This window comes from Grampus griseus (genome assembly GCF_964374135.1).
Source record: "Grampus griseus genome assembly, chromosome: 3".
Taxonomy (NCBI): domain Eukaryota; kingdom Metazoa; phylum Chordata; class Mammalia; order Artiodactyla; family Delphinidae; genus Grampus; species Grampus griseus.
The window spans coordinates 115,340,595-115,365,825 of record NC_139019.1 but is presented as its reverse complement, the minus strand read 5'-3'; the positions used below and the strand labels follow the sequence as shown (position 1 = coordinate 115,365,825).

At 44.0% G+C, this 25,231-nt stretch overlaps 1 protein-coding gene across 1 annotated transcript in view; it reads right to left on the bottom strand.

Moving 5' to 3' along the window:
- Positions 1–944: 944 nt before the first annotated feature.
- The window catches only part of CTNNA1 (catenin alpha 1), a 178,928-nt gene continuing 154,641 nt past the window's right edge, over positions 945–25,231 (bottom strand). Inside the window, exons 11-18 of the mRNA XM_082650230.1 lie at positions 20,383–20,539; positions 12,826–13,026; positions 12,114–12,265; positions 7,201–7,311; positions 5,197–5,378; positions 4,935–5,040; positions 3,198–3,332; positions 945–2,129 (exon numbers count right to left, since the gene is read on the bottom strand). Of these exons, the coding sequence (XP_082506356.1) occupies positions 1,842–2,129; positions 3,198–3,332; positions 4,935–5,040; positions 5,197–5,378; positions 7,201–7,311; positions 12,114–12,265; positions 12,826–13,026; positions 20,383–20,539 (1,332 nt within the window). The 3' untranslated portion in view covers positions 945–1,841. The remainder of the gene's footprint in view (positions 2,130–3,197; positions 3,333–4,934; positions 5,041–5,196; positions 5,379–7,200; positions 7,312–12,113; positions 12,266–12,825; positions 13,027–20,382; positions 20,540–25,231) is intronic.

Here is a 25,231-nt window from a genome sequence, read left to right as displayed (position 1 = left end):
AGCGATGAGGGCTTAGACCAGGTGATGGCAAGCGGAACTGGTGAGAAATAGTTGGACCCAGCATGTATTTCAAAGGGAAGAATCTGGACAGGTCCAGTTTGAGATACTTACGGAGACATTCAAGTGGAGACTTCAGGAAGCACGCAGTTATAAAAGTCTAGTTCTGGGAGAAGTTGGCATTTGGATGGTATTTAAAGTCAGGAGTCTGGCTAAGATCAGGAATCAGCAGAAACAGAGAAGAGGCCCAGGGGTTGAGCCCTGGGACAGCGCAACTTAGAACAACTAGGAAGAGGAGGAGAAGGAGCTCCCAGTAAGGAAGACAGGAAACGAGGGCGAGGTGCTCTGGAGGACAGGGGAGGAGCTGTCAGGAGGGAGGGCGTGTTCACCTGGGCCGCTGATAGGGTGAGGACAGTAAGATGGAATGGAGGATGGTGATAGGATGGTGGGGCAGAGAGCTGACTGGATGGCAGGGACGGAAGTGAGGAAGAGGAGACAAGGACTACACACATTTCTTTAGGGAGTTTTGCTTAAGTGGGGATGTTGGCTAGGAAAGGACATGGGGTTGAGGAGGCTGGGTATCTTTAAGGCAGCCGTTACCATGGTATGGTTGCAAACTAATGGGGATGATTCAGCAGAGAGGGGGTGACATCCAGGGAAATATCAAGGATGCCTCCGAGGTTCTGACCTGCACCTTGAAGCACGGACATGTGAATTCCCATTGTGGGCATGGCCTTCCCTGCTGGGCTGGCACGGAAGCTGCAAGGAGGTGCGGCCCTCAGCCTAGAGCCATAGGCATGGTCTCCTCACTGGGCAGTACCGTCCAGGGAACGAGGGACAGCGGGAGGGCCCAGAGCACTGCAGATGCTGCAGGCAAATCCAGGAGATGTTTAATGTAAAACTAGACTCCACTGGAAGGCAAAGAAAAGGACTCTGGCCCCTTAGACTTGGTTTCATTTTGGACTTTATTGGGAAAAGTTAGTGTAAAAAACATTCAAATTCATAAAATTTAAATAAGAAAGTAAAATTATACCTTGTAGCTATAGTAATCACAAATAAGGTAAGTCTAAATTACTGCCTAAGCAAACACTATTTTGTCAGGCTTCTCTTATAAGCCCAAGGCAGGAAACACTGCAATTATTAGAAGTGAGCCCAATGATGAATTTGCATTGCATTTGAAGTTGAAGAAAGGGAAAAAAGCATGTTCTGGTTACAGCATCACAACATTCTAGCCTGAAAAAAGCAACTTTATTCATGTCCTGCAGCAGAGTACATTAGTTATTGTAACCATGCATTAAAATTCTCACATCATAAAGAGAGTAATCAGTTTTCTTCATGATACATTTATGTTTGACTCAGTTTCATGTTGTTTGTCCCTCTGAAGACCTTTCTGGGAATGTTCCTTTTTCCAGGGCCTCCTAAGATGCCCAGGTTGCTTACTCTGGGTCATCTTTGGTCATTTAATACCAGTCGAACTGGTGGAAGCCCTCTCCATGAACCAGGGTGGAGTCAGACCCCCCCCCCTTCTCTCAAACCCTACAGCTGCCACCACTAGGAGGACAGGCATCTCAACTTGGTCAGCAGTGTTACTAAGAAGTTAATGTGGGATTCTCTTTGGTTATGGAATTTTTACGCTTATAAAAAAATATAGCTAGAAATACGCTCCTGACTTCTAAAAGTACTTTTGACTGACTTAAACACAAGTATGTCTTTGCAAAATTCACCAGCTTGGCCAGGTCTGAAATCTATTTTCCTATGGAATCTAACATCAGTGTTCTATTTAGCAAATACACGAGTGAAGAACAGTGACAGATCTTTAGAAGCCCTGAGGGCTGGGGACAGCCTTAGATGCTGTCCATGGCTTTGAACTCGCTGAGGGCCTGCACAGGGTTCACATGCTTCTTCTGAGATGCCCTCTTAATCTTGGTCTGTGTCTCATCCTGTTTCTCTCTCTTAACCAAGGGCTTTTTCTCAGGCGCCTTCATCTTCCACGACACAGCAGGGAGGTTAAGGGAAGCCATCCCCTGAGACTTCTGGTATTTGGTGGAGGCCACATAGGACGCCTTCACTGTCTGCACCACAGCGTTCATCAAGTTCTTAGCAGCTTGGATCAGGGACATGGCACTGTCCACCTAAGAGGCAGAAAGGTAGGTGAGGAGCACAGGCCTGACCTCCAACCCCACATGTACCCAGGGGCCTGGGTCTAGGTACCGGAGGGCCTGGACCCTCCGGTCCAGCTGGAGGCTGTCAGTCCCTGGCAGTGGAGTCCCGACTCCTCCTGGACCAGGACAGGGCAGGGCAGCAGCCCTGCTCCTGATTGGCTCTCCCAGTGACTGGGTGCTCTTATCCAAATACCCTGAAAATGCCTGTGTTTCAGGTCTTTTGAAGAAGGAAGGAGTGATATAAACCTAAGGTACCATTACCTTACCTGCCCCCACCCCTCAACAAGTTTTCATTCACTCAAGTTGGGGGAGGATCTGCCAAAATCTTTTGAGTGATGGCAGAGCTATAACCATAAGCACCGAGAACAGCCACGGACAGCCATGGTGCAGGGGGAGATGGCAATAAGTCAGCCTCCTAGACAGAGACGCCCCCAGTGCTTTCAGTAATGACCCGGGGAGTCTCCTCTCTCATTTAGAGAATACAGATAATTGCTCCCCAGAGACAGGGGCATTTATGTTGCAGCAGGTAAGCAAATGGTATGAGTATGTCCAACATACCAAGTCTTCTTTGAAAGGAAATTCTGTGGGGTTTAGCAGAAGCCACGGGGCTTCAGTGGAGCGAGATGTCCTCTTTCCCCTGCCCAAGGTGACAAGGGGTCCAGAACTGTGACATGGTAAACAGACAAGGGAAGAGATACTACTTGGGAACTCTGAGAGTGGAGGGGGTGTGAGAAAGCCTATATGTCATCTCTGCAATCTCTGAACAGGCTCAGTTCTTTCTGGGGGAAGAAAAGCGATGAAGACAAAAATACTTTTACCTATGGGGTGGTCAACAAAGGGGAAGAGGCAAGCACTGTAAGAGCTCCTAGCTGTCACCAACCATGCTAAGCAGAGCTGCAGTTCTGCAGGAAGTAGCCAATGTGCAGCCCTTGGCCTCTGAGGACGGCCTCTGAGGACCAAGAGGAAACTTCCAGTTTTCCCACAGCACACTTCCTAGCACGTTCCCACTAACCAGCTCTCTTCACAGATGGAACTTACCCCGGAGACGACCAGCTCCCCACCGAGGTTCTGCACCTCAGCCTTGACTTTGCTGCAGATGTTGAGCTGGTGGCAGTAGAGGGCGATGCGCTGCAGGTAGGCCAGCAGGTCCTGCTTGCAGGCTGAGTCTGGGCACTGACGGGAGAGCGGAATTAGCACCAAGCACTCTGAGCCCGGCCCAAACACACCCACCCCCACAGATATTTCTGAAAGGCTCAGTGTGCCACCAGCTCTTCACTCCTTGCTTGAGCAAAGGGCAAGATAGGAGTTACCCAATTACCTGGGGCCATCATAGCCCTAGGCTACTCTCTGCTGCAGCCCCTGCCCCTAGCCCCTAAAGGTGAAAAATAGCCTCAGCAAGCGAGAGTCTAGTTCTGGAGAAAAGTGAGAGTGCTGTGAGCTAGGTGATAACCATCCAAATAGCTCTTCTGCTCAGAGGGACTTTATCTGCTCAGTTATGATGCACTCTGTAAACACCTGATGAAAGGAGGGTCATTTTAGGCAAAGATGGAGAACGGGTGAGTCAACCAAAGCAAGAAGAGCACGTGGGAGCTGTGGGGTCCCGACCAGTCACAGGGAAATGCCCGTCTTGCTGCCAAAGCTCAGGGCCAACTTCGGAGACGTCACCCAAAGAAGGAACAGAGCACCTCTCTCAAGTGTTTATGCAAAAACTCCCTCCTGTGAGGCTGGGGTGCAGACCATGCTGGAGATTTAGAATTTTATTCTAAGAAGCTACTGAAGCATGGCAGAGCCATACCTCATTTGCATTTTAAGGTGATCATATAAGAAGACTGTGTTGGCAACTGTGTGGAGGCTGGAGTGCAGAGGAGACAGCAGGAAATCAGTGAGGAGAGGCCACAGTTTTGCAGGCGTGGGCCATGCATGCCAGGACTCAGCTGGGGGCTGCTAAGAGGGAAGGACCAGATAGATGGTGTTGAGATTCGTGTGGCTAGTAGAAGCACCAGGGCTGAGTATCGGTTATTACATGAAAGACGGGAGTTGAGGATACTTCCCAATCTTTGGCTTGAGCAATGAGAAACCACTGTCACTTGTCCCGCAACCCCAATGCAGGCTGAGCATGTGGATACTTCAGGGAAAGGAGTGGGAAGGGTTTGTAACTACAGCTGACAATATCTTGGAGCATCAAGGGAAATATATTGTAAACTTTCCAGGAGGTAGGAACCACATTTTTTTGGACATATCGATACAGAGAATGAAGGGATGAAGGCTGGGTGATTGAGGACATAGATGTCTGTCCCCAGTTGGGCACGTCAGCCTTCCAAAAGCACTAGCCAAAAGGGCTCCTGATTCTCACATGAAATACTGCAATACTTCCACAAGAAGAGGCTCTTATACACCTCGTTTCAGTGTATTATTAGGGCTTGCAGAATTAGCTCCTGCCCAGAGCTGACATCCTGAAGAGATCTGAGAGATAATAAACAACAGTAAAGGCTGGTTTTAGCTGTCAACCAAGGGAAGATTTCAGGACATACACACCTGCCCCAGAGATGTGCTGTAATGCAAACTGGGCCTGCCTTATAAAACTTGTCAAAGAAGAAACAGGAATACAGAAATCCTTAAAACTCTATGCTGATGTTAGTCAAGTGGGTTGACAAGTTAAGAACAATTTTTGAGATGGGAAAAGTACTGTGTCTCATGAAAAACACTGTTACCACCGCTGGGCTGCCAGAGTCCCAGGATGAACTTCAAGGCCCATGTGGCAAGTCTGTCACTTACATGGTCTGCGATGGTACGGCCAAGCTTATCCATCCGGGATCCCGCCTCAGCAATTTTCTTGGCGGCACTGATCACATCTGATGTGTTTTTGAGCGGTCCTTTACCTCTGAAAAAAGGGAACAAGAATGATCATAACTGAAGCCCTCGTAGGTGGAGATGAACAGAAAAGTGTGTACAGAGCAGCACGTCCTGCCTGTGTGAGGTGACCTGCAGGGAGGGGGGCAGCCCTCCGTGTAGCAGGTTGGGGCCGGGCACTGCTCACCGGGTAAAGTCCGTCATCTCCATCATGATCATGCACATCTGCTTGGCCAGCACAATGATGTCATTACCACTGTCGTCCCACTTTGACACTTCAGCATCCAGCTTGCTCTTTTCTTCCTGGAAGCTGGCCACCTGTTCCGCAATCTTTGCTTTTTGCTCCTGGGGAAGCTGAGCCATGATCGCCTAAAATCAGAAGCCCAGGAAGCTCTTACATAAAGAGAATATGAAGTTCTCACAGTGCATTAGCCAAGAATATTTCCACCAAGCAATCTATGACACAGGTAGGCTAATGCTTTAATAGGTTTCATTTTGCCTGAAGAGCCATTTTGCACCGAAGTTTACAGCAGCCTGAATTCCCGACCCACTTTCAAGAACAAGTTTTAGTGTGGAGAAAAACAGGGTATGAGGGGTTGAAGGCCAATGCAGAAGCTCCATGATCACGCCTGCACAAGGACAGAATCAGCTTACCTTAATTCTTTAAAAGTTTCATCCTCTGAAATGAAGTAAGTCAGGCAGAGAAAGACAAATATCATATGCTATCACTCATATGTGGAATCTACTGATAATTTAAAAGATACAAATGAACTTATTTACAAAACAAACAGACTTACAGATATGGAAAACAAACTTATGGTTACCAAAGGGGAAACGTGTGGGGGGCAGGGGGATAAATCAGGAGCTTGGGATGAACATACACACACTAACACATATATATCTCTTATGAGAGATAACCAACAAGGAACTACTGTATAGCACAGGGAACACTACTCAATATTCTGTGATGACCTATACGAGAAAAGAATCTAAAAAAGAATGTATAACTGAATCACTTTGCTGATACCTGAAACTAACAACATTGTAAATCAACTATACTCCAATAAAATTAAAATATTAAAAAAAATAAACTTCATTTGAACCTTAAAAAAAAAGTTTCATCCTCTGCCTCCTGCCATGGGGAGAGGAGATGAGGGAGGGGCTAATACATGGAGTCCTTTCCATGGCAGGCCCGGTGGCTGTAATACATCTCCAACTTTTCAAGGTGACCCACAAGTAGTTTTAGAATGTGAATTTTTTTTTTTTTTTTGCGGTACGCGGGCCTCTCACTGTTGTGGCCTCTCCCGTTGCGGAGCACAGGCTCCGGACACACAGGCTCAGTGGCCACGGCTCACGGGCCCAGCCGCTCTGCGGCATGTGGGATCTTCCCGGACCGGGGTACCAACCGGCGTCCCCTGCATCGGCAGGCGGACTCTCAACCACTGCACCACCAGGGAAGCCCTAGAATGTTAATATTAAAGAAGGCAAGCAGGCAGGCAGAAGAGAACCTGCTGCAGAGTATGCTTTTTAGGTACTTGAGATGGCATTTAAACCTTATCACCGCAGCACCTGGAGGCCTGTTGCCCACCTCAAGGCACAGACTCAGGGCCTTGGGCTCCTCTCCACTCAGCTTCCCAAAATGCTTAGGACCGAGTGGGGCTTAAAGCAGGGATGTACCCGCTGTTCAAAATATCTTCTAAGGGGTGAAAAAAGACTCCTTAGTAATATTTCTTGGCACCCTCCCAAAAACATAAATGCAGTTAATTGAAGATTTAATGACTTAAATGAATGCAATGGCTCTGATTTTCTTGAATGTACCACTGTTATTTTTTTTAACCCATGAATAATTAAATAGTTCATGCCCATGGTATCATTGAGATAGGCAAAGACAGCAATCTTTTTTGAATTTCACTGTCCTATTAACAAACATTGCATTGACTAGATCCTAGGGCTTTCCTGACTCAGGGCTCTTCACAAACCAACGCTTCAGGGCACAGCTGAGAAGATGTTTTAGATGAACCTACAATTGACTAGCAGGTGCCACAACTTAGGATAACTTCGGTCCTACTGCCAGAGAAAACGAGAGGAAAAATGGTGTTCTCAATAATGAGAGTGTTTTCCTGGAAAAGAAAAAGCCAAGAACAGAGAGGGACAGGGAGGGTCTGCAGGACAAGTTAAACTTGGTCCTTACCCGGGCACTCTGGCCAGCTATCAGCTGATCGTCTTCTGTCTGGACGCTTGTCCTGCTTCTGACATCGAAGTCTTCCGTCTCGAAGTCCGAGTCATCCAGCTCCTCAGGGGTCTGCCACCGAGACAGAAATCACAAGTCAAATACAACCCTAGGCCTCCAGCTTCCCCAGGCCTCTGGGCCCACAGCCTGATGTACAGACATCCAGAATTTTCTGCAGTATTTCAAACAGTCGTGAGGAATAAAGTTAAAATTGCTCAATATTTGTCTGAGACCCTGCTTTAGCTCATGCACGTGCCAGGCAGCCCATTCAACAAACAGCAAGCAAAGGCACCACACCAGCACTTCCCAAAGGACACAGGTCCTTTATGGGGTTGAGGGTTTCAGTTTCTACCAAAGAGTCACTCTTTGCTTGACAAAGGTTTTCACTTCTTAACGTACTTCTCCAACACCTGCATCTTAAGACAAAGGTGAGAGTTGTCCTGGGTGGAAAAGGTACTGTATTAAAAATAGCAGTTTCATACAACATTAAACAGATTCTTATAACTTTCCCATTTTATGACAAAAAGAAAATTAAATGAATTAACTAATACTGGGACTTCTCTTAGGGTACCAAAGGCTGATTTGAGAGGTAAAAATAGGCAATGTATTTTTATGTACTTACTTTTATTAAAGAGAGAATATGGCAGATAAGGTGTGAATAAATACCAAAGGGACCGATTACTGGTCCTACCTCTTTGCTTTAATTATAAAATAAAATTCTTATTTTGTACACTCTCCAGCCTCTCATGATTAGCTGCTGACTTGAAACATGATGTCATCTTCTAGAAGTTATCAGCAACAGGGCAGCAGGCAAACAGCTGGGGTTGCCTCTTAGCCCAGCTGGCCGGCCTGTGACAGGAGGGCAGTGAGGCGAGTCCCTCATCTGCACCAGGACCTAATCCAAGCCCAGCCCAAGGGCTTCCTGTGAGGAAGCATCCAAAACTGCCCAGAGTATGTTGGGTTTGTACAGGTGCAAAGGCCAGGCCTGCCCCTCCATGAGGAGGTGAGGACAGCCAGGGTCACTCGAGGAACCAGTGAGTCACATGGCAATGCAAGATCCTGGAGTCTTGCTGCCATTCGCCATTTTAATCCTGGGTCACAGACACCTGAGCCTCAGTCTGTGGAGGAGCTTTGTCAAAGGGGTGCCCTCCTAACAGGATCTCCACTTCCCCACCTTCCTCGATAGCCCATCACAGACCCAAGAGCTGTTCTTGCCAAGAAAACCAAATATCTCCTATTCGTTCATTCATTCACTGAATATTTGTGTGCCAAGCACTGTTCTAGGCGCTGAAGGTACAAAATGACACAGACAAAAATCCCTGCTCTCACATATATTCTGATGGGAAAAATGACAAAAGTGAATCACATGACCTATTAGAAAGTGATCAGTGCTATAAGCAAGCAGTAGAGGAGGATTGTAATTTTATATCAGTGGTCAGGAAAGGTCTCATGAGAAGGTGACACTGGAGCACAGACCTGAAGGCAATGAAGGTGGGAGCACAGGAGGTACCTGGGGGAGGAGTGTTCCAGCAGGACGGAGTCACCAACAGAAAGGCCTGGGGAACTGGATGAATAGCAAGGCCACAGTAGGGGCTCAGCTCACTGCCCTTATGGCACAGTGTCAGCTGAAGCCCTGGGAGCAAAGGCAGGGGAGCAGTAGGAGATGAGGTCAGAGAGGTGACAGGTTCAGCTCCTCAAAGGCCTTGTGGGCCAGTGTAAGGACTGAGTGACGTGGCAGCCTTTGGAGAGTACTAAGCAGTAGATAACGTGATCTAATTGAAGCTTAAAAGGATCACCCTGGGTGCTCTGTGGATGAGACTGCAGGCACCTAGGGATGCAAATAGGGAGACTGGCTGAGAAGCAAGCAATTGCATGAATCCAGGTGAGAGATGCTGGTGGCCTGGACCACGGTAGGAACAGTGTTCAGAGTTTCTATTTATTGTGAAGGTAGATCCAACAGGATTTGCTGATAAATCAGATTCAGGGTTTGAGGCAAAAAGTGGAATCAAAGGTGAATCCAAGGTCTGGGCCTGAGCAAGTGAAAGACAGATTTGCCATCAACTGATACGAGAAAACAGGGTGGAGAGAGATGAGGAGCTCATTTTGGGGAATAATAAGCTTGAGGTGCCTGTTAGACAAGTGACAGGTAGTAGGCAAGGTGGCTAGATGAGTGTGGACCACAGAAGAGTCAACCTCTTGCTGGTTTTCTCACGTCTTTATGCACCAGGGGAATGAGTACAGTCAGAAAAGAGAGAGGTGAAAAACTGTGCTACAGGGTGTACCAGTGGTAAGGGGCTGCGAAGATGAGGATAAACCAGCAAAGGAGACTGAGGAGGAGGGGGGCCAGGAGATTTTCTTATAACAGGAGAAATAATGGCATGTTTGTATGCTGGGGGGAAGGTGCTGGAGGAAGAGAGAATGGGACCCAGTGCAGGGGACGGGCTCAGCCAGGAGCAGATGTTCTAACTGCCTCAGGATCCTCAGTGCAACAGGCACTGAGGCCAGACATGTAGGATGGGGCACAGATGGGGAGGCAAGCAGGAAGGTATGAAATGCTCCCAGACTCTGTGGCTGTGTGGGCGAGGCTGCATGGCATCAAGGGCCCCCTGACGGTCCTGGGTTCGGTGACCCCAGTCAGGGTGGCTGCACTTTTCTACACCATGCTCAGCAGGAGAAGGAATTTCACTAGGATTGTATTTTGCAAGGCAAACAAGAGGACAGAAAAGGGGGCAAAGGAGATTATACCGATAGACTCAAAGCTAGAAAAGGAGTGAGGCAAGGACCTGAAGGGCTGAGTGAGGGTTGCAAGTGGGGAGGGCCAACCGGCTGAAGATCCTGATGGACTCAAAGGACTGTTGGGAGTCACAGGACCAGAGACAGTGAGCTGATGGAAGGGGGAAACCTGACACTGGGATGACGTAGATAATGACAAGGACTGGGTAAGACTAGGCAAGTAAGGTTGAGGTTGGGGGAGGATAAGACATCAAGAAACCAAGAGGTCCGGGGGGTTGGAAGGATGATTCCTGAATTAAAATCAAGACAATACGGGAGGAGTTAAACCACTGCTGCCACAGACCTACTTTGCCCTTGCTCTGGGCCCTCCCAGCTGACCACACCCCAGGTTCTATCTCACCAAGCCTGCCAGGGCCTCTGTCACACTTGCGCTCCAACACAGCAGTAAGTGCGCAAGAAACAGCTACTATATGCCAAGCCCTGAGCTGAACACGTTACCTCCATTTCATCCCATTAAAACCATCAACACCATCATGTGAGTCTCAGAAAGATGAGGAAACTTGCTTAGAGTCACAGACATGAAGAGGAATCCAAGCTGCCTGCCTGTTCCCAGGGTGTGGTTTCCCACAACCCGACCTGCTTCCACAGAACAGGCCCTGGAATGTGCAGGCATCCTGGAGTGTGCGCATACCAGCTCACTTAAAACCCCAAAGGCATTAATCTCAAACACCCAGTGACTCCTCATTATCATTTCTTCTATTCTCTAAGTGTCTGTCAGTATGCAAAGAACTTTGGAAAAATAGGGCTGTGTTTTACCACCACTGGTACACCTGACCCAGGGATCCCTTCACACCACTGAGATCTAGCTGCTGGGTTTAACCTTGCATTCAACCGGGCTACGACCTGCTGAGCATGGGTTGCTCTCTAGCACAGCAGCAGCCGTGAAGAAAGCAAAAAGGCTCCCCAAGCTCTCCCCCGCCACACCCCAGCATGTCCAGGTGACCTGGGCCTGCAGGGACAGCCATCAGCCAACCAGGCCATCCCTGAATTGTTCTCTTTCCTCCTCACCCCAGAGAGAAACGCAGTCTTGCCCAAGCATTTCTACACTGCATACACAATGGGTCCAGCCTAATGCACCGGCCTCAGAAATGGCCTCTGTTTCCAGCTGAGGGGGTAAAAAGTGGGACAGAACCCCTGCCTACCTTGGGAGGTTTGACTAACAACCCATGAAGGTGTAACGGAAACTCCCCTGACCCGACTAGATCGTCAGCATAGCAAAGCAGCTGTCTATTCAGCAGGCAGACCCTGCATTCCAACTGCTGGCTCTGTGGCTATGGCAGGGATGGCCCGAGCCTGGGGGAGGTCCAGGTGAGCCTGGGGGAGCTTGGCACAGGCTCTGCTCCCAGCTTCCAGAGCTGTTCATGCTCAGAACAGCATGTGAGGGATCAACTGCGACGGAAAGGGCAGCTGTGAGTCCCAGCGCAGCACACTGGGGATGATCACAGAGGAGTCAGTAGTTTCTCAAAACCCCTTTGTGCATGCTAATCCACAGGGGGCCCTAGACATTGTCTCAGATGGTGAGAGCTGCTGCTGCCTCAGACAGGATGGGTCACATGGGGCCCAGAGCAGGTGGCACTTCCATTCAGCTACGGTGAGAGGGCTCAGTGCTTGGCCCCAAGCCCGGGAGTTGCCACAGCCCCTCATTCTCACCCTCAAAACCCTGGGGTTCTAGCATCCTGCCTGCCTGCCACCTTTGAGGCGAGGGGTGCTCCATGTAAAGAAGAGCTTCAACCTGCATTAAGGAAATACTCCCTTCTCTGAAATTAACTGATGAGCCTTTATTTTCTGTAGTTTCCCTCTAACTCAAACGGAAGCCTCATATCTGTGGCAATTGTTTAACTTGAAGTAAATCGTCACGGCCAACTCATACTAGCTCCCCTTCTCAGCCCAAGTTTGGGCTCTAACTTGCAACTAAAAGTCATTTTAGACAACGTAATTAAATATATCTCATTCTAACAGCTTTTAGATTCATGGTTTTAATATATAGCCACTCATCTGCTGAGTTCCAAAATGATGCATTGCTCAAGTTTAGCAAATGATAAGAAAGAAGCTGTTAAAACATCTGAAATGCAGTTACTCACCCTTATCATCAACACCGCTTTCCTGATGTCCCGGATGCCATCGTACACCAGGCGTGAGGCATCGATAAACTCGTTCTCATCCATGGGCTGGGCGGGGTCTGAGCTGAGGGCTTCCACGGCCGCTTCCACTTGCTCGGTAAAACGTGGCATGACTGCGGAGAAGAAAGCATGGCAGATCCTGCTGGCCCTGCAAACATCATTGCTCTACCAGCCCTCCCTAAATCCCTCAGTTAGACACAAAGAGGCAGGGTGCATGATGAAGAGCCGATGCTTCTACCTATGTGAGAAGTATTTAAGGTTGAAATAAATCAAATGCTGTATTTTACAGACTCAAATCATCTTCTTTGTCTCTGGGCAGATTCTGCAACATAGGATTTACATGGTTGAGAACTGGGATTAACTTGAGGCCCTGCTAGAATGGGACCCTCCTTAATTTACTGTGTTCACTGACAGGAGATATAACTCAGACGTTCATCTTAAAATAACTCCCATTATTAATCGTGGGACACACATGAAGGAAATGTGTTTGTGAGGCCTTAATGTGGCTGACCAACTTCTCACGAATCTGACATACCTTCTAGAATTCTTGTCCTAAGACTGAACTGAGTCCCAGCGTCCTACTTCCTAACCACAGGGCCTGTACTAACTGGATGGCCTGGCCACCAGGCCATCTGTGTGTGCGGAGCACAAGGAAGGGAGGCAGCCTCCACACCTGTGTTGGAGAGGAGCTTGGTGGCTTCCAGCACCTTCTCTGTGTAGACCCCTGGCTCATAGTTGTCCATCTCTGAGGTGACCACGTGAATGACCCGAGCAGCTCGGCCTCGAATTGCACCAGCTGTGCGGTCCAGCCCATCCACATCTTTCTCTTGGAGAGCAATGACGCATTTGTTCACGTCTTCCAAAATGTGATTCTCTGAGGAACAAACAAAAAAAAGCTGAATGAGGGAGGAGGCCTTCCACTAGAAGGGGACAACTAGTTGGCATCTATTATTCATCGACAGCTCACTCTGTGCCAGCTACGGTGCCAAAAGCTTTACACGTTATCATTTCACTCAAGAGACCGGATTAACTGTCCCACAGAAACTCAACCTGCAATCACCTCCAAGAATAACAATCTTTATTCCAGGTTTAAAAGAGAGAGACAGAGATGCCCATCTTTAAGGCACAGTTTTAAGCCAGGCGTAAAATTCAAGATCACAGAATCCTTAATAATTTCTCCTTCCCTTAAATGATTTCACTGGTTCTACATCCCAAACAAAGTCTAAATTAGAAGAAAAGGTTCACTGTAAGGTCTTATTCTCCCAGTTCCTTGCCCCTCCCTCCAGTAGATGCCGATGGTATTCAGACAAGCTACCAAGATGCCAGGACAGCTCTGGAACAGAAGGCCCTGGAAGGCAGGTTAAAGTCCCCTCTGGAGGGCGCTGAGGGACCGCCCCAGGCGAAACATTCAGTAAACCACTCATGGGATGCAGGTGGGCCTGTTGTGTTATTTGAGGAAATCCTTGACTCCTGTTAAGCTGTCTAGTCATAGAAAAGGGAATGTTCTCACCACCAGGAACTGCAGAGTCTACCAACAGACAGCCCAAGTGACAGGGATGCCCACAATCCATGGGGTGGGTGGGTGAGAGAGCAACACAAAGCCTCCAGGTCATCGCCTGCCCATTTCCTTCCAGCTTGGAAAGGAGCTTTCAAGACACGTAAGAACTCTTAGAAGCAGTGTCTGTTAAAGACATGCTCACTTCCTTAAACCAAAGTACCTAGCACAATAGGTGAAAGACTAATGGTTCTGGTTTTTCTGGAAGAGACAGGACAATTAGGGCAAATGTAATCTATTTAAGAAACATCTGGGGCTTCCCTGGTGGCGCCATGGTTAAGAATCCGCCTGCCAATGCAGGGGACATGGGTTTGAGCCCTGGTTCGGGAAGATCACACATGCCACGGAGCAACTAAGCCTGTGCACCACAACTACTGAGCCTGTGCTCTAGAGCCCGCGAGCCACAGCTACTGAGCCCACGGGCCACAACTACTGAAGCCCGCACTCCTAGAGTCTGTGCTCTGCAACAAGAGAAGCCACTGCAGTGAGAAGCCTGTGCACTGCAACGAAGAGTAGCCCCCGCTCACCGCAACTAGAGAAAGCCCGTGAGCAGCAACGAAGACCCAACACAGCCAAAAATAAATAAATAAAATAAATTTTAAAAGAAACAAAGAAAGAAACACACCTGGTCATTTCTTTGCCATCCCTGGTTACCTTATGCTTTGACCTGTCATTATCTAGACTGGTTCCTGATTTAATTCCCTTCCAAAGTCATTACCCTTCCCTCACAGCCTCTGCTAACATACTCAGTCAAGTTATATATGACAGTGTCTAGTGGTCACAATGCTATTTCCTCTTATCTCAAGGGGAGCCAGAGGCAAGTGATGCTTAGTGGATTCAGCAAAGAATAGAGCCACCACAATGCCCTGCCTTTGGGCTTCAAGATCCCCTGTAGGCTCCGGGAACAAGGCCCTTCATTTTGTAGTTCCCAAGAGACTGCAGGAAGGGACTTGCACCCACAAAACTAAACATACTCTTACCTATGATCCAGCAATTGCACCCCTTGGTATTTATGCAGTGGAGCTAAAAACTTAAGTCCTCATAAAAACCTGCACGCAGATGTTTACAGCAGCTTTATTCATAATTGCCAAAACTGGGAAGCAATCGAGGCATACTTCAGTAGGTGAAATGAAAAACTGTGGTACATCCAGACAGTGGAATATTATTCAGCACTTTAAAAAAAAAAGTGCTATTAAGCTATGAAGAGACATGCAGGAACCTTGGGAGTTGCCAGGGGTTGGAGCAGGGAGGAATGGATAGGTGGAGCACAGAGGACTTTTAAGGCAGTGAAAATACTCAATGATGGATACATTTGTCCAAACCTATGAAGTATATACCACCAAGAGTGAACAGGAATGTATATTACGGACTTTGGGTGATAATGAGGTGTCAAAGTAGGTTCATCAATTGTAACAAATGTGCTACTGTTGTAGGAGATGTTGATAATGGGGGAGGCTGTGCGTGTGTGGCTGCCAGAAGTAGATGGAAAGTCTCTGTATCTTCCTCTTAATTTGGCTGTGAACCTAAAACTGCTCTAAAAGTCTTTTTAAAAAATAAAAATTCATCAATTAAAATAAATATCTTTCCAGGGAAAGCCAAAATATAGTAAAAATTTCTACTGCAGAAGGGAAAAGTGAATTACCACAAGATAGCTAAGAAGACCATAATTTAGCATGTGCTAATTCAAAAATTAGGAGACTTGCTAGAATTTACACCATTGCACTACTGAAAGAGGTAACGTATTAAACTTTTTACATAAACCAATTTTAGGAGGAATATGTGAACCAATTATAAGAATAAATGGATTTAGAGCCCATGTTTAGATCAGAAACATCTTTTATATACAAACTCTCTACATATTAAACTAAGCAGACTGGTACTGAGCCTGCCTACCATACTAGGCCTTAGGTTAAAAACTGCTGCTTTTACTGAATCTAACATTTGGGGAAGGGGAAGGAAAGGAATAAAAAGGAAAGAAAAGATGTTGCTAATGAAACTATGAACCAATGTTTTCTCATATCACTGATTTTTAAGACTCATCCTGGTATCAGGATTGTTAATACCAGGGGACGGAAAGCACATCTTAGAATCAATGAAGTATAGCATTCTTTGTCATTCATTAAACAAAGTAGCCCAAACTTCCACCAAGGATTTGTTAACCTTCATCTGGGTAAGTGTGTTTTTACAAATCAATTTAGATTTTCTTGAATTTATACAGGTTTTCTTCCAGCTGAACCCAAACAAGGGAAGAGCCTGCCATCCTTTAGCCACCAAGGAAGGCTTCTATTTCAGGAAGCTGACTAAAGTAACATTTTCCACCTTCATTGGGAAAGCCCCAGCCAGCTGAGGCCACTATATACCCAGGACACAACAACCTGCTCTCTACACTTGAGCCCTAAGGGAGAAGTGAGTTCCCACTGGACATGTGCAAATATGGGAGGGTTGGAGGTACCCACACTAACTTAAACCATAAGTTACTTTACCTTAATTGAATTTCCAAGTAAACTCAGCATGGCTCCATTTTGAGTAGACACACCAATCTGTACCCCATTAAAAACTGATTGTTTAATACAGTCTTTATCTGTAGATGCTTCTAAAAGGAAAAAAAACCTACACACACACATACAACAGTCTATCTCCAAGGGATCACATTATGGATGTTAACATATCTGATTTTCATTTGAAAATCTTTCTAGAACTGCCTCCACAGATCTTCCTCATCCATATTAATGGCTGTACCGTACCCTACTGAACAGACGGAGGGGCCATCATTCATTTATCCAGTCTTCTCTTACGCATTTTGGCTGAAGTGAACATCCTTGTACAGGTATTTTGGCAAACATCTATGTACACATCCCTGGGGAAATTTTCTAGCAATGGGAATACTAAGTCAAAAGGCATATATGTATAAAGTAGATGTATGATGCCTAATTGCCCTCCGGAACCAAGCCAACTGGCATTCTCCAGAAAGCCTTCAGTCCACAATGTCTAACAGGGCCTGTTCCGCCCTCCCCTTGCTCTGGATATCTTTATCAGTGCAGCCTTATGCATACACAGGAGATGATAATATTAATACGTTATATAGAGAACTTACTCTAATATTATGGAAAGATTCTGAGTGCTTGACATTTAACTCTATCGTAACCACTTTTTAAAAATCACTATAATTAATGTGGAAACCAGGCGCAGAAGTATTGAGTGGCTTGCTCAAGCTAGGGGGCATGGGAGTCAGAAATCAAACTAACTTCACCACTTCCTTACCTTACTTTCAGTTTTGGATTTTTGCGATTAAACACAAAAACAAAAATTAGGTACAAAAATCCTTTTATTTAGACCAATCAGACCAAATTATTTGAGCACACTGACAATGAAGAAGAAAGAGTACAAATTACTACTCCTAAGTGTTGCCCCAAAGTATCTAATGCATTATGTTATTTGTTTCCAAGAGCACTTGGTAAAGAATAGTAATAAATCCAACTAGAACCACTCTAACCAACCACTTGCAACTTAAAAAAAAGGTGTGTGTGTGTGGGGAGGATCAGAACTTCCACATGAAAGCAGAGTAAACGAATGAGAAAGTAAATTTCATTTCCATGGAAAATGTTTATCAAATACAATTCAAATGAAATTCAAACAGTCTTTATCGCTTTGATAAATTTCAAACCACTGTCCTTAAGGGATCGGTCCATATAAATATATTCACAGTTTGCTGAACGCTCTGTAGCATCCTAAACCACCTCCAATATTTACAAGGCAACCTTCTGAATAGAACAGCTTGGGGAACAGGGGTCCCCCTCCCTCTCCCCCGGAGGTGGCTTGCATGTCCCTCTCTATTTTCAAGTGCCAGTGGCATATTTGATACACAGTGACTCAAGTTCCCCCTGCCCTGCAGCCTCATGAAACACTGGCATCAGGGTCTTAATGGCTTTACCAGGTTATACACAAGATGACCATTAATTTTTGAGCCACAAATTTAGGATATAACTTGTAATAAGCACGAGGGAACTTCTGGAACCAATGGGACAGAATATCCAGGAACAATGGAGATAGAGCAGCAGAGGGTCCTTTCAGTCCTATCCCCTAAGTAACTTCCCTTTGGATGGATTCTCATGAGTGGGCAGGGCTACAGCAAACACACAGGCCCCAGGGATTTCAAGGGGGATTGATGGTGAAAAATCATTACTAGAACTATTCCTCAAAACCTATCACACTGCCATAGGGCCACAATATCCCAGGACACAGTAAAACACCACCACTCCAAGGAGTCAAGCAGCAGTCTTACTTTTCATTACATAAAATTTTATGAAGTCCACCAACGTTAAGCCAGACCCTGTGCTGGGCACTTGTCCTGCAGCCCCTTACTCAGAAACATGCCCACCTTGCTGACAGACTACTGAGCCTCTGGGTAATAGGAGTGGGCAGATCTCAGCTTCTGGTATAAAGACTGCACACGGTGCTTGCAGATGACGCCTGCTCTCCAATCCACGGGGCACCTCTAGAGAGGCTGTGAGTTGTACAAGGGCCAAGGACTGGGGACCAGTGGGGGCCTGCCCGGTTGAAAATGGGATTCCTCTCAATGAGAGCCAGTGTATCAGGTGAGATGGAGAGACATCTCTAGTCTGCCACATAAAAAGTGCTAAAGCTGCCATGGGTGAGGTAAGTGCATAAGGGTATAAAGGAGTCTGAATGCTAAAAATTAACTGGTCAATCCAGTAGAACTCTGCACAGGTATCTGATTGTCTCTTCCCTTCATCCCATGCCCCTAAAAAGCACACCATAAAAATCAAAGGAATTGTGAATAACAGTCTTGTCCTGTTAATTATTTAATTACTTGACACTGCTAAGCAAGTCTGTGACAAAACATTAGAGAAACACACTAAGGTGGATCTTTAAAATTCAGATGCTCTGAAAGCACCACCACTTTCTGAGAGGACTGTTCTGTGTTTTTATTTGCTAAATAGAAACTGTCTAAACTCCTTTCCATCAAGTCAACTCTTCTACTTTCCCACATTTGCATAAAAATTGAACATACTCACCAGACAAAAGTGTATCTGTTAAAGAATTTGATTTCTCTTTACTGTTCTTCTGTTTTATGTCATATACCCTAAAGATACTGCCTGGATCCCACTAAATGCTACTGCAAAATCCCTTTTGTTCTCTGATTTGAAGAATGTTGCATGAGGGACATTTGATTCTATTACATTTTATTTTGCTATAAGAAGGACCGAAAACCCCTTGAGACCAAGCCTTACTTGGTAAGTGAGTTTAGGAATGTAATATCTATCTCCGGAGGGGGGCTTTGTATTTAGATATCAGAATTTGTTGTTTGCTTAAAAGTGTGCTGTTAAAGTAGAGTGTTTTTCTCTAAATCTATGAAAAAGAATAATTCAGTACTTCACTGGGGAAAACAACAGAAGGCCAAGATTTCCCAAAAAAGCAATTCCTGCATTTTTGGCACCTGCAAAGATGTGCTTACAAATGGTTTTTTGTTTTAAAGTACCAGCACCTGCAATTTGGCAGTCCTGCAGCAGCATGATTTACCTCCTTGTTTTGCAGTTTATGGATTGCCTGCTCCCCACTATCTCAAGTAGAGCCAAAGCTCCAACCCCAAGGAGAGCGAGCAGACACAGGGGAACGTTGTTATGCAGAACACACTGTCACCTTATATAGGTCACTGCTGGAGGACTGTGCTGTGCATGTACTTAAGCCCTGCTTCTGTTTCAAGCCCCATGGCCACTCACATCTCCCACATTCCAAACTGTGGTTCCCTGGGGTGACAGGTAGTTTCAGCCCTACAAGTACCAGCCGTTGACTCTGCCCACAGCCACTGGCCTCAGGAAACCTGGCACCTCCAGAGAGCAAGCAGTGCAGTCGAGGGCAGCAGAGGCCTGTTAAATGGAGAATGCATTTATACTTGCTCAACTCTAAGAAGATGGATTGAAACTTATCTCTGCGATAAACAGGGAATTGCAGTTGACAGACATGTTCTATATGAATGCAATTTACTATGTCATTACCAGTTTATGTTTATATAATGAAATCAACTGTTTTTGTGAGGTCAATTACCCAGATTTATTTTTTGTAAGTTCATAATTAAAAGGTACTTAAAAATTTCCTCTCTGTTTTCTATCTGTGCATCATGCAGACAGAGTCTTTCGAAAAGTAGGCAGTTAAACTACGATCTTTTCTGAGGGAGAGAGAAAGAGAAGCTTTCCAAGGGGAACAATTTTTACAAAAGAAACTAAAGCTATGATGTTGGGAATCCCTCCTCCTAAGTCTCATAGGCTCATAACAAATAACCACAGCCAGGACACAGGTCAATGTTTTTTCTAAACACAGCAGCAGCAAAAGGGGTGGATGGCTATGGTGTTGTACAGGTCACAGCTGCAAGATCTTACTCTATATAAACAGAGAAAAACCTCTGCCAGGCAGATTACTAATTCACACTTCTAAGATCGAGACCAGCCTCATAACAAGGGAAACAACTCCAACTCCAAGTCCCGCTTTTTTTTGTTGTTGTTGCTGTTTTTAATTAAAATGAAAATCAGCACAATATTATTGCTAGAATAATTTACCTGCCCATACTTGGGGGCATTTTGATTGCCCATTATTGTAACTTAGGTGGAAGTAAGTATGCACAGCCTCACATACTTCTCTGGGGAATCAGCTCATTACCTGAGACAGCCAAGAAGTCATCAATGGAAGTAATGTCATCGACAGCATCTGTGAGAACTCGGACTTGTTTTTCCCACTGTTCTTTAAAAAGATCCATGTTCTCTTGGGCCAGTTTACTCTGTGGTTTTGCTGCTAAAGCCAATGCAGCATTGATAACCTGCAAAGACATTAAAGTTCATTGTTTACTCTTTCAGAGTCATGAAAATAAAACAAGTGAGACAATTTGGTCAGCACAGTGTCTATGCTTTGTCTCCTGTGCATTTCATGAGGACGCATGATACCACATGCTCCGCTGTTAACAGTTACAAAAATGAAGTAGAGAAGTATTAAACAACAGGCTTTATATGTGAATGGAGAAGTAATACATCTGAAATACAGTAATACATTGGAACTATGGATGATAACAAACAAAAGTATCTCTAATCTCTCCACCCTGTGATAACAACTCTTCACAATTTTTGACATTATATTCCAGGCTTTTTTTTCCCTCACATACAAACGTTATGTGCCAAATCAAAAAATACATAATTAGAATTATATGCTAGTAAAACTATTCCTGTTTCTTCTTTTAAATACTCCATATGATATGATACTCCATATCATTAAATGTATGTTAAAAAACATTAACTGTTTATTATTCCATCTTATAGATGCACATCACTATTCTGATTATACGATACCAAGGTTTGTTCCAGTCACCCACCATTCTTAAGCTTGTGATGAACATTTGGCATTTTAGGTTCTTGGTACATTCTCAAAGTACAGAAAAAAAAATTTTTTTTTCTGAGATAACTGTAGTTGACATATAATAACTTCACAGAAAGTATAACATTTATTAAGTTTAAAAAGTAATTTCTTCTAGAATAATAAAAAGTAACTTCTTTAGGGAAAAAAAACCCAGCTTTACTGAAATATAATTTTATATACCAAACAAGTCACCCATTTAAATTGGAAGATTCAAAGATGTTTGGTATATTCAGTTTTGTAACCATCACCACAATCATTTTAGAACATGTCCATCACTCCAGAAAGAAACCCCATACCCACTTGCAGTCACTCCCTATCTCCCTGAACCCTGTCTCCTGGCAACCACTAACTTAACTTCTGTCTTTATGGCTCTACCTATTCTGGACTTTTCCTTAAAATGGAATCATATTAATATGTGCATTTTTGGAACTAGCTCCTTTCACTTAACATGTTTCCAAGGTTCATACATGCTATAGAATGTATCAGTATTTCATCCTTTTTATTGACAAATAATATGTCATTATATGAATTTATCACATTTTCTTTATTCATTCATCAGCTGACAAACATCTGAATTCTTTCTACTTTTTGGTCATTATGAATAATGCTACTATGAACATTCACATATGTGTTTTGTTTGTTATCATTATTCTTGAATATATAACTAGGAATGGAACTGCTGGATCATATGGTTAACTTTATGAGGAACTGCCTTACTGTCTTCCAAAGCAGTTGAACCATTTTTCATTCCTACCAGCATGTATGAGGGTTCCAATTTCCCCATATCTTCAACACCTGTTTTTCCTTTTTAAAAAAATTTTAGCCATCCTGGGTGATTCAACATTGTGCACTACTCTTCATTAATTAACTCATTAATTCACTAATGTATCAATGAATCAGTGTGGAGCTAGACTTTGTAAGAAAATCTGGGTGAAGAAAATGTTTCTTAAGAGAGCCAAGTAAACACGGGTCAGGGAATTAATTATATGTCTTAAATATTAAGATAATTTTCCCTTACAAAGAGAAAATTGCTCTCTTTGTTCTGTAATACCTTATATATAATGGAGGAAAAGGACCTCGTCTAAGGTGAATTTTCTCATTCTGATTACAAAACTGTTTACAAAGGACATGATAAATACTAATTTCTGATGAATTAGGAATAGAAAGATACTTAACATACTACTTCAAATAATTATCCAACATGATACTTAGTGGTGAAACTCTAGAATCATTACCTTAAAAATCAAGATGTTATTGATCAGAACACCTACTGTCACCATTAGTTAAATAATAATGGTCTTTCTAGCTAATGAAATAAAAGTGGGAAATGGAAATAATAATAAAAAGCTGTTAGAAAGGAGACAAAATTACTTTTCAATGTAGATCATCTTTCTTTATCTAGGAAACTGAAGTGAGTTAACTGAAAAAACTCTTAGAATTAATAGGACTTCATTAAGTTAGCTAGAGACAATATAAATATAAAAATGAGTAACGTTTCTATATACCAGAAAACAGGACATAAAATGAGGGGAATATTAGCTCTTCATGAACGCAATTAATAGAAAATATGTGGGATTAAATCTGTAAAGAAACCCAGAGGACTGAAGTAACAAAAATGACTAAATTTTTCTGAGGTACATTAAAGAAATGTGAATAAATAGAAACACAGTCCTTGTTTAGGAGTAGGAAGACTGACCTATTTATTCACAAATTAATCTGGAACAGTAAATAGCTGAGAATTAGCAAAAAGATATTAGGGATAGAGAGCAAGAGTAATGAAGAGCGACTTCCCTGGTGGTCCAGTGGCTAAGACTCCGTGCTCCCAACGCAGGCAGCCTAGGTTCGATCCCTGGTCAGAGAACTAGATCCCACATGCCGCAACTAAGAGCCCGCATGCTGCAACTCAAGATCTCACATGCCGCAACCAAAAGAGATCCTGCACGCGGCAATGAAGATCCAGTGTGCCGCAACAAAGACCCAGTGCAGCCAAATAAATAAGTAAATATTTTTTTAAAAAAAGAGTAATGAAAGGAGTTAAAATGTAATACAAAGCTAAAGTAACTGAAAAGAATAGTCTAAAAACAGACCCTATCACAGAGCAGAATTCAGTGTATGATAAAAGTGACATCACAAATCAGTGAGGAATGGCATATTTCTACATTTGATACGGGCTATTTGGAGAAAAATAAAGTTATAGCTTCCCTTCACACTTACATTTATGTGCTAAATAAGATTGTTTCCAGATAGATAATGAGTTAAATTTAAAAAAGCCTAAAAGAACGTGTTTGTTTATGCATTTACTGAACATTCCTCATGTCTTAGAAAATTCTCTATTTACATCTGTATTTAAATATACATGACAGATGAAGTATATATAGTGTTAGGTAAATCAGTAAGGAGAACACTAGAATACCGGTAGAAAATGGGGTAAGACATCAACAGCCTACCTAAGGTGACCTACAAATCGCTAGGAAACAACTAGAGGGAAAAGTTTACTCTCATTTATAAATTAATGAGTCACTACTCTTGCTCATTAAATTTGCAGAGAGCCCCAAACCACGCACTACCACCATATATACCATGGCAACTTTTTAAATGCTACTGTTGGCTAAGACCTCCAGTACAACACTGAACAGGACTTTCTTGTCTGGTTTCTGATCCTAGTGGAAAGTATTCAGCCTTTTATCATTAAGTACGATGTTATCAGGCTGAGGAAATTTTCTTCTATTCCTAGTTTACAAAGTGTTTTTATCAGGTCTGGATGTTAGATTCTGTCAAATACTTTTTCTGTTTCATTTCCACCATTCTGGCTACTTCTTCTGTGTCTCTTTTGCTGTCTTGTCTTCCTCCACTAATGCTTAAGTTCTTCAAGGCTTGATCCTATGCTACCTTCTCTCCTCATTCTACACTTCTCCCACCTGTGAGCAATTTCATCATATGATTTTACATACCACCCATCTGCCAACTACTCCCACATCTCCAACCCAGACCATTCGTTTTAGCCCCTAAGTCATTTCCTAGCTACATACCCAACAGCTCTACTCAGATGCCTCAGACATTTCAAAATAAACATGTCTAAAATAAAATTCATGATTTCCTGCTCTGAACCATGTTGAATGGAACTCCTTTAAAATCTTGATCACTCAACTTCAAGTGGACTCATAGTATTGAGGACAGCAAGAAAACTAAATTTCCTTAGTCCAATCAGTCTCTTCCTCTCCTCAAGTCTGAACCCTAAGAGTAATTGTTCCATACCTTCTCCTCAAACCTGTAACACTTCTGCCAGCATCATCACTCTCAGCTTATAGTTCTGCTTCCTATTTAAATGAGAAGATGAATGCAATCAAAAGAGAATGTCTATAGAATCTTTATCACTGCACCTATCCATTTACCTGCATCCATGCCACATGCTCTATCTTACCTCTTTTTACTTATGAATGTTCCTATCTATGCTCCTACCAACCTTGCCACTTGTCCACTGGATCTCATTTCTTCTCTACTCCAGGACAATGTCCTAGCAATTCTCTCTGCTCTATTCTTTATTACCAGTTTTTCCCTTCTACTGGATTATTTCCATCAGCTAAACATAGAAAAATGCTCCCGACTAAAACTCAAAAGCAAAAAACATTCTCAACCCCATATCTACCTCATGCTATCACCCCATGTCTCCATAATCCTTACATTTAATTAGAAAGAGCTGTCAACTTGCTATACTCAATTTATCTCTTCTCTCTTGAATCCACTCCAGTCAAGCTTATCTCTCCTAAATTTCTACCTAAACTTCTTTGCCCAAGATCACTTGTGATCTCTATATGTTGCTCAATCCAAGGATCAGTTCTCAGGTCACATTCTACAACCATTTTACATGAATAATCACTCTTCCTAGAAATACTTATCCCACTTGTCTTCCAAGACAGAGCCAGCTTCTGATGCTCTTCTGGTCAATAACACTTCCTCAATCTCCTTTGCTGGATACTGCTCATCTCCCCAAACTCTAAATGTTAGGGAACCCCAGTTATTTCCCAGACCTTTTTACTCTGGGTTTACACATTCCATTGGTGAACTTATTAAGTCTCATGACTTTAAGCACCATGTATGTGGT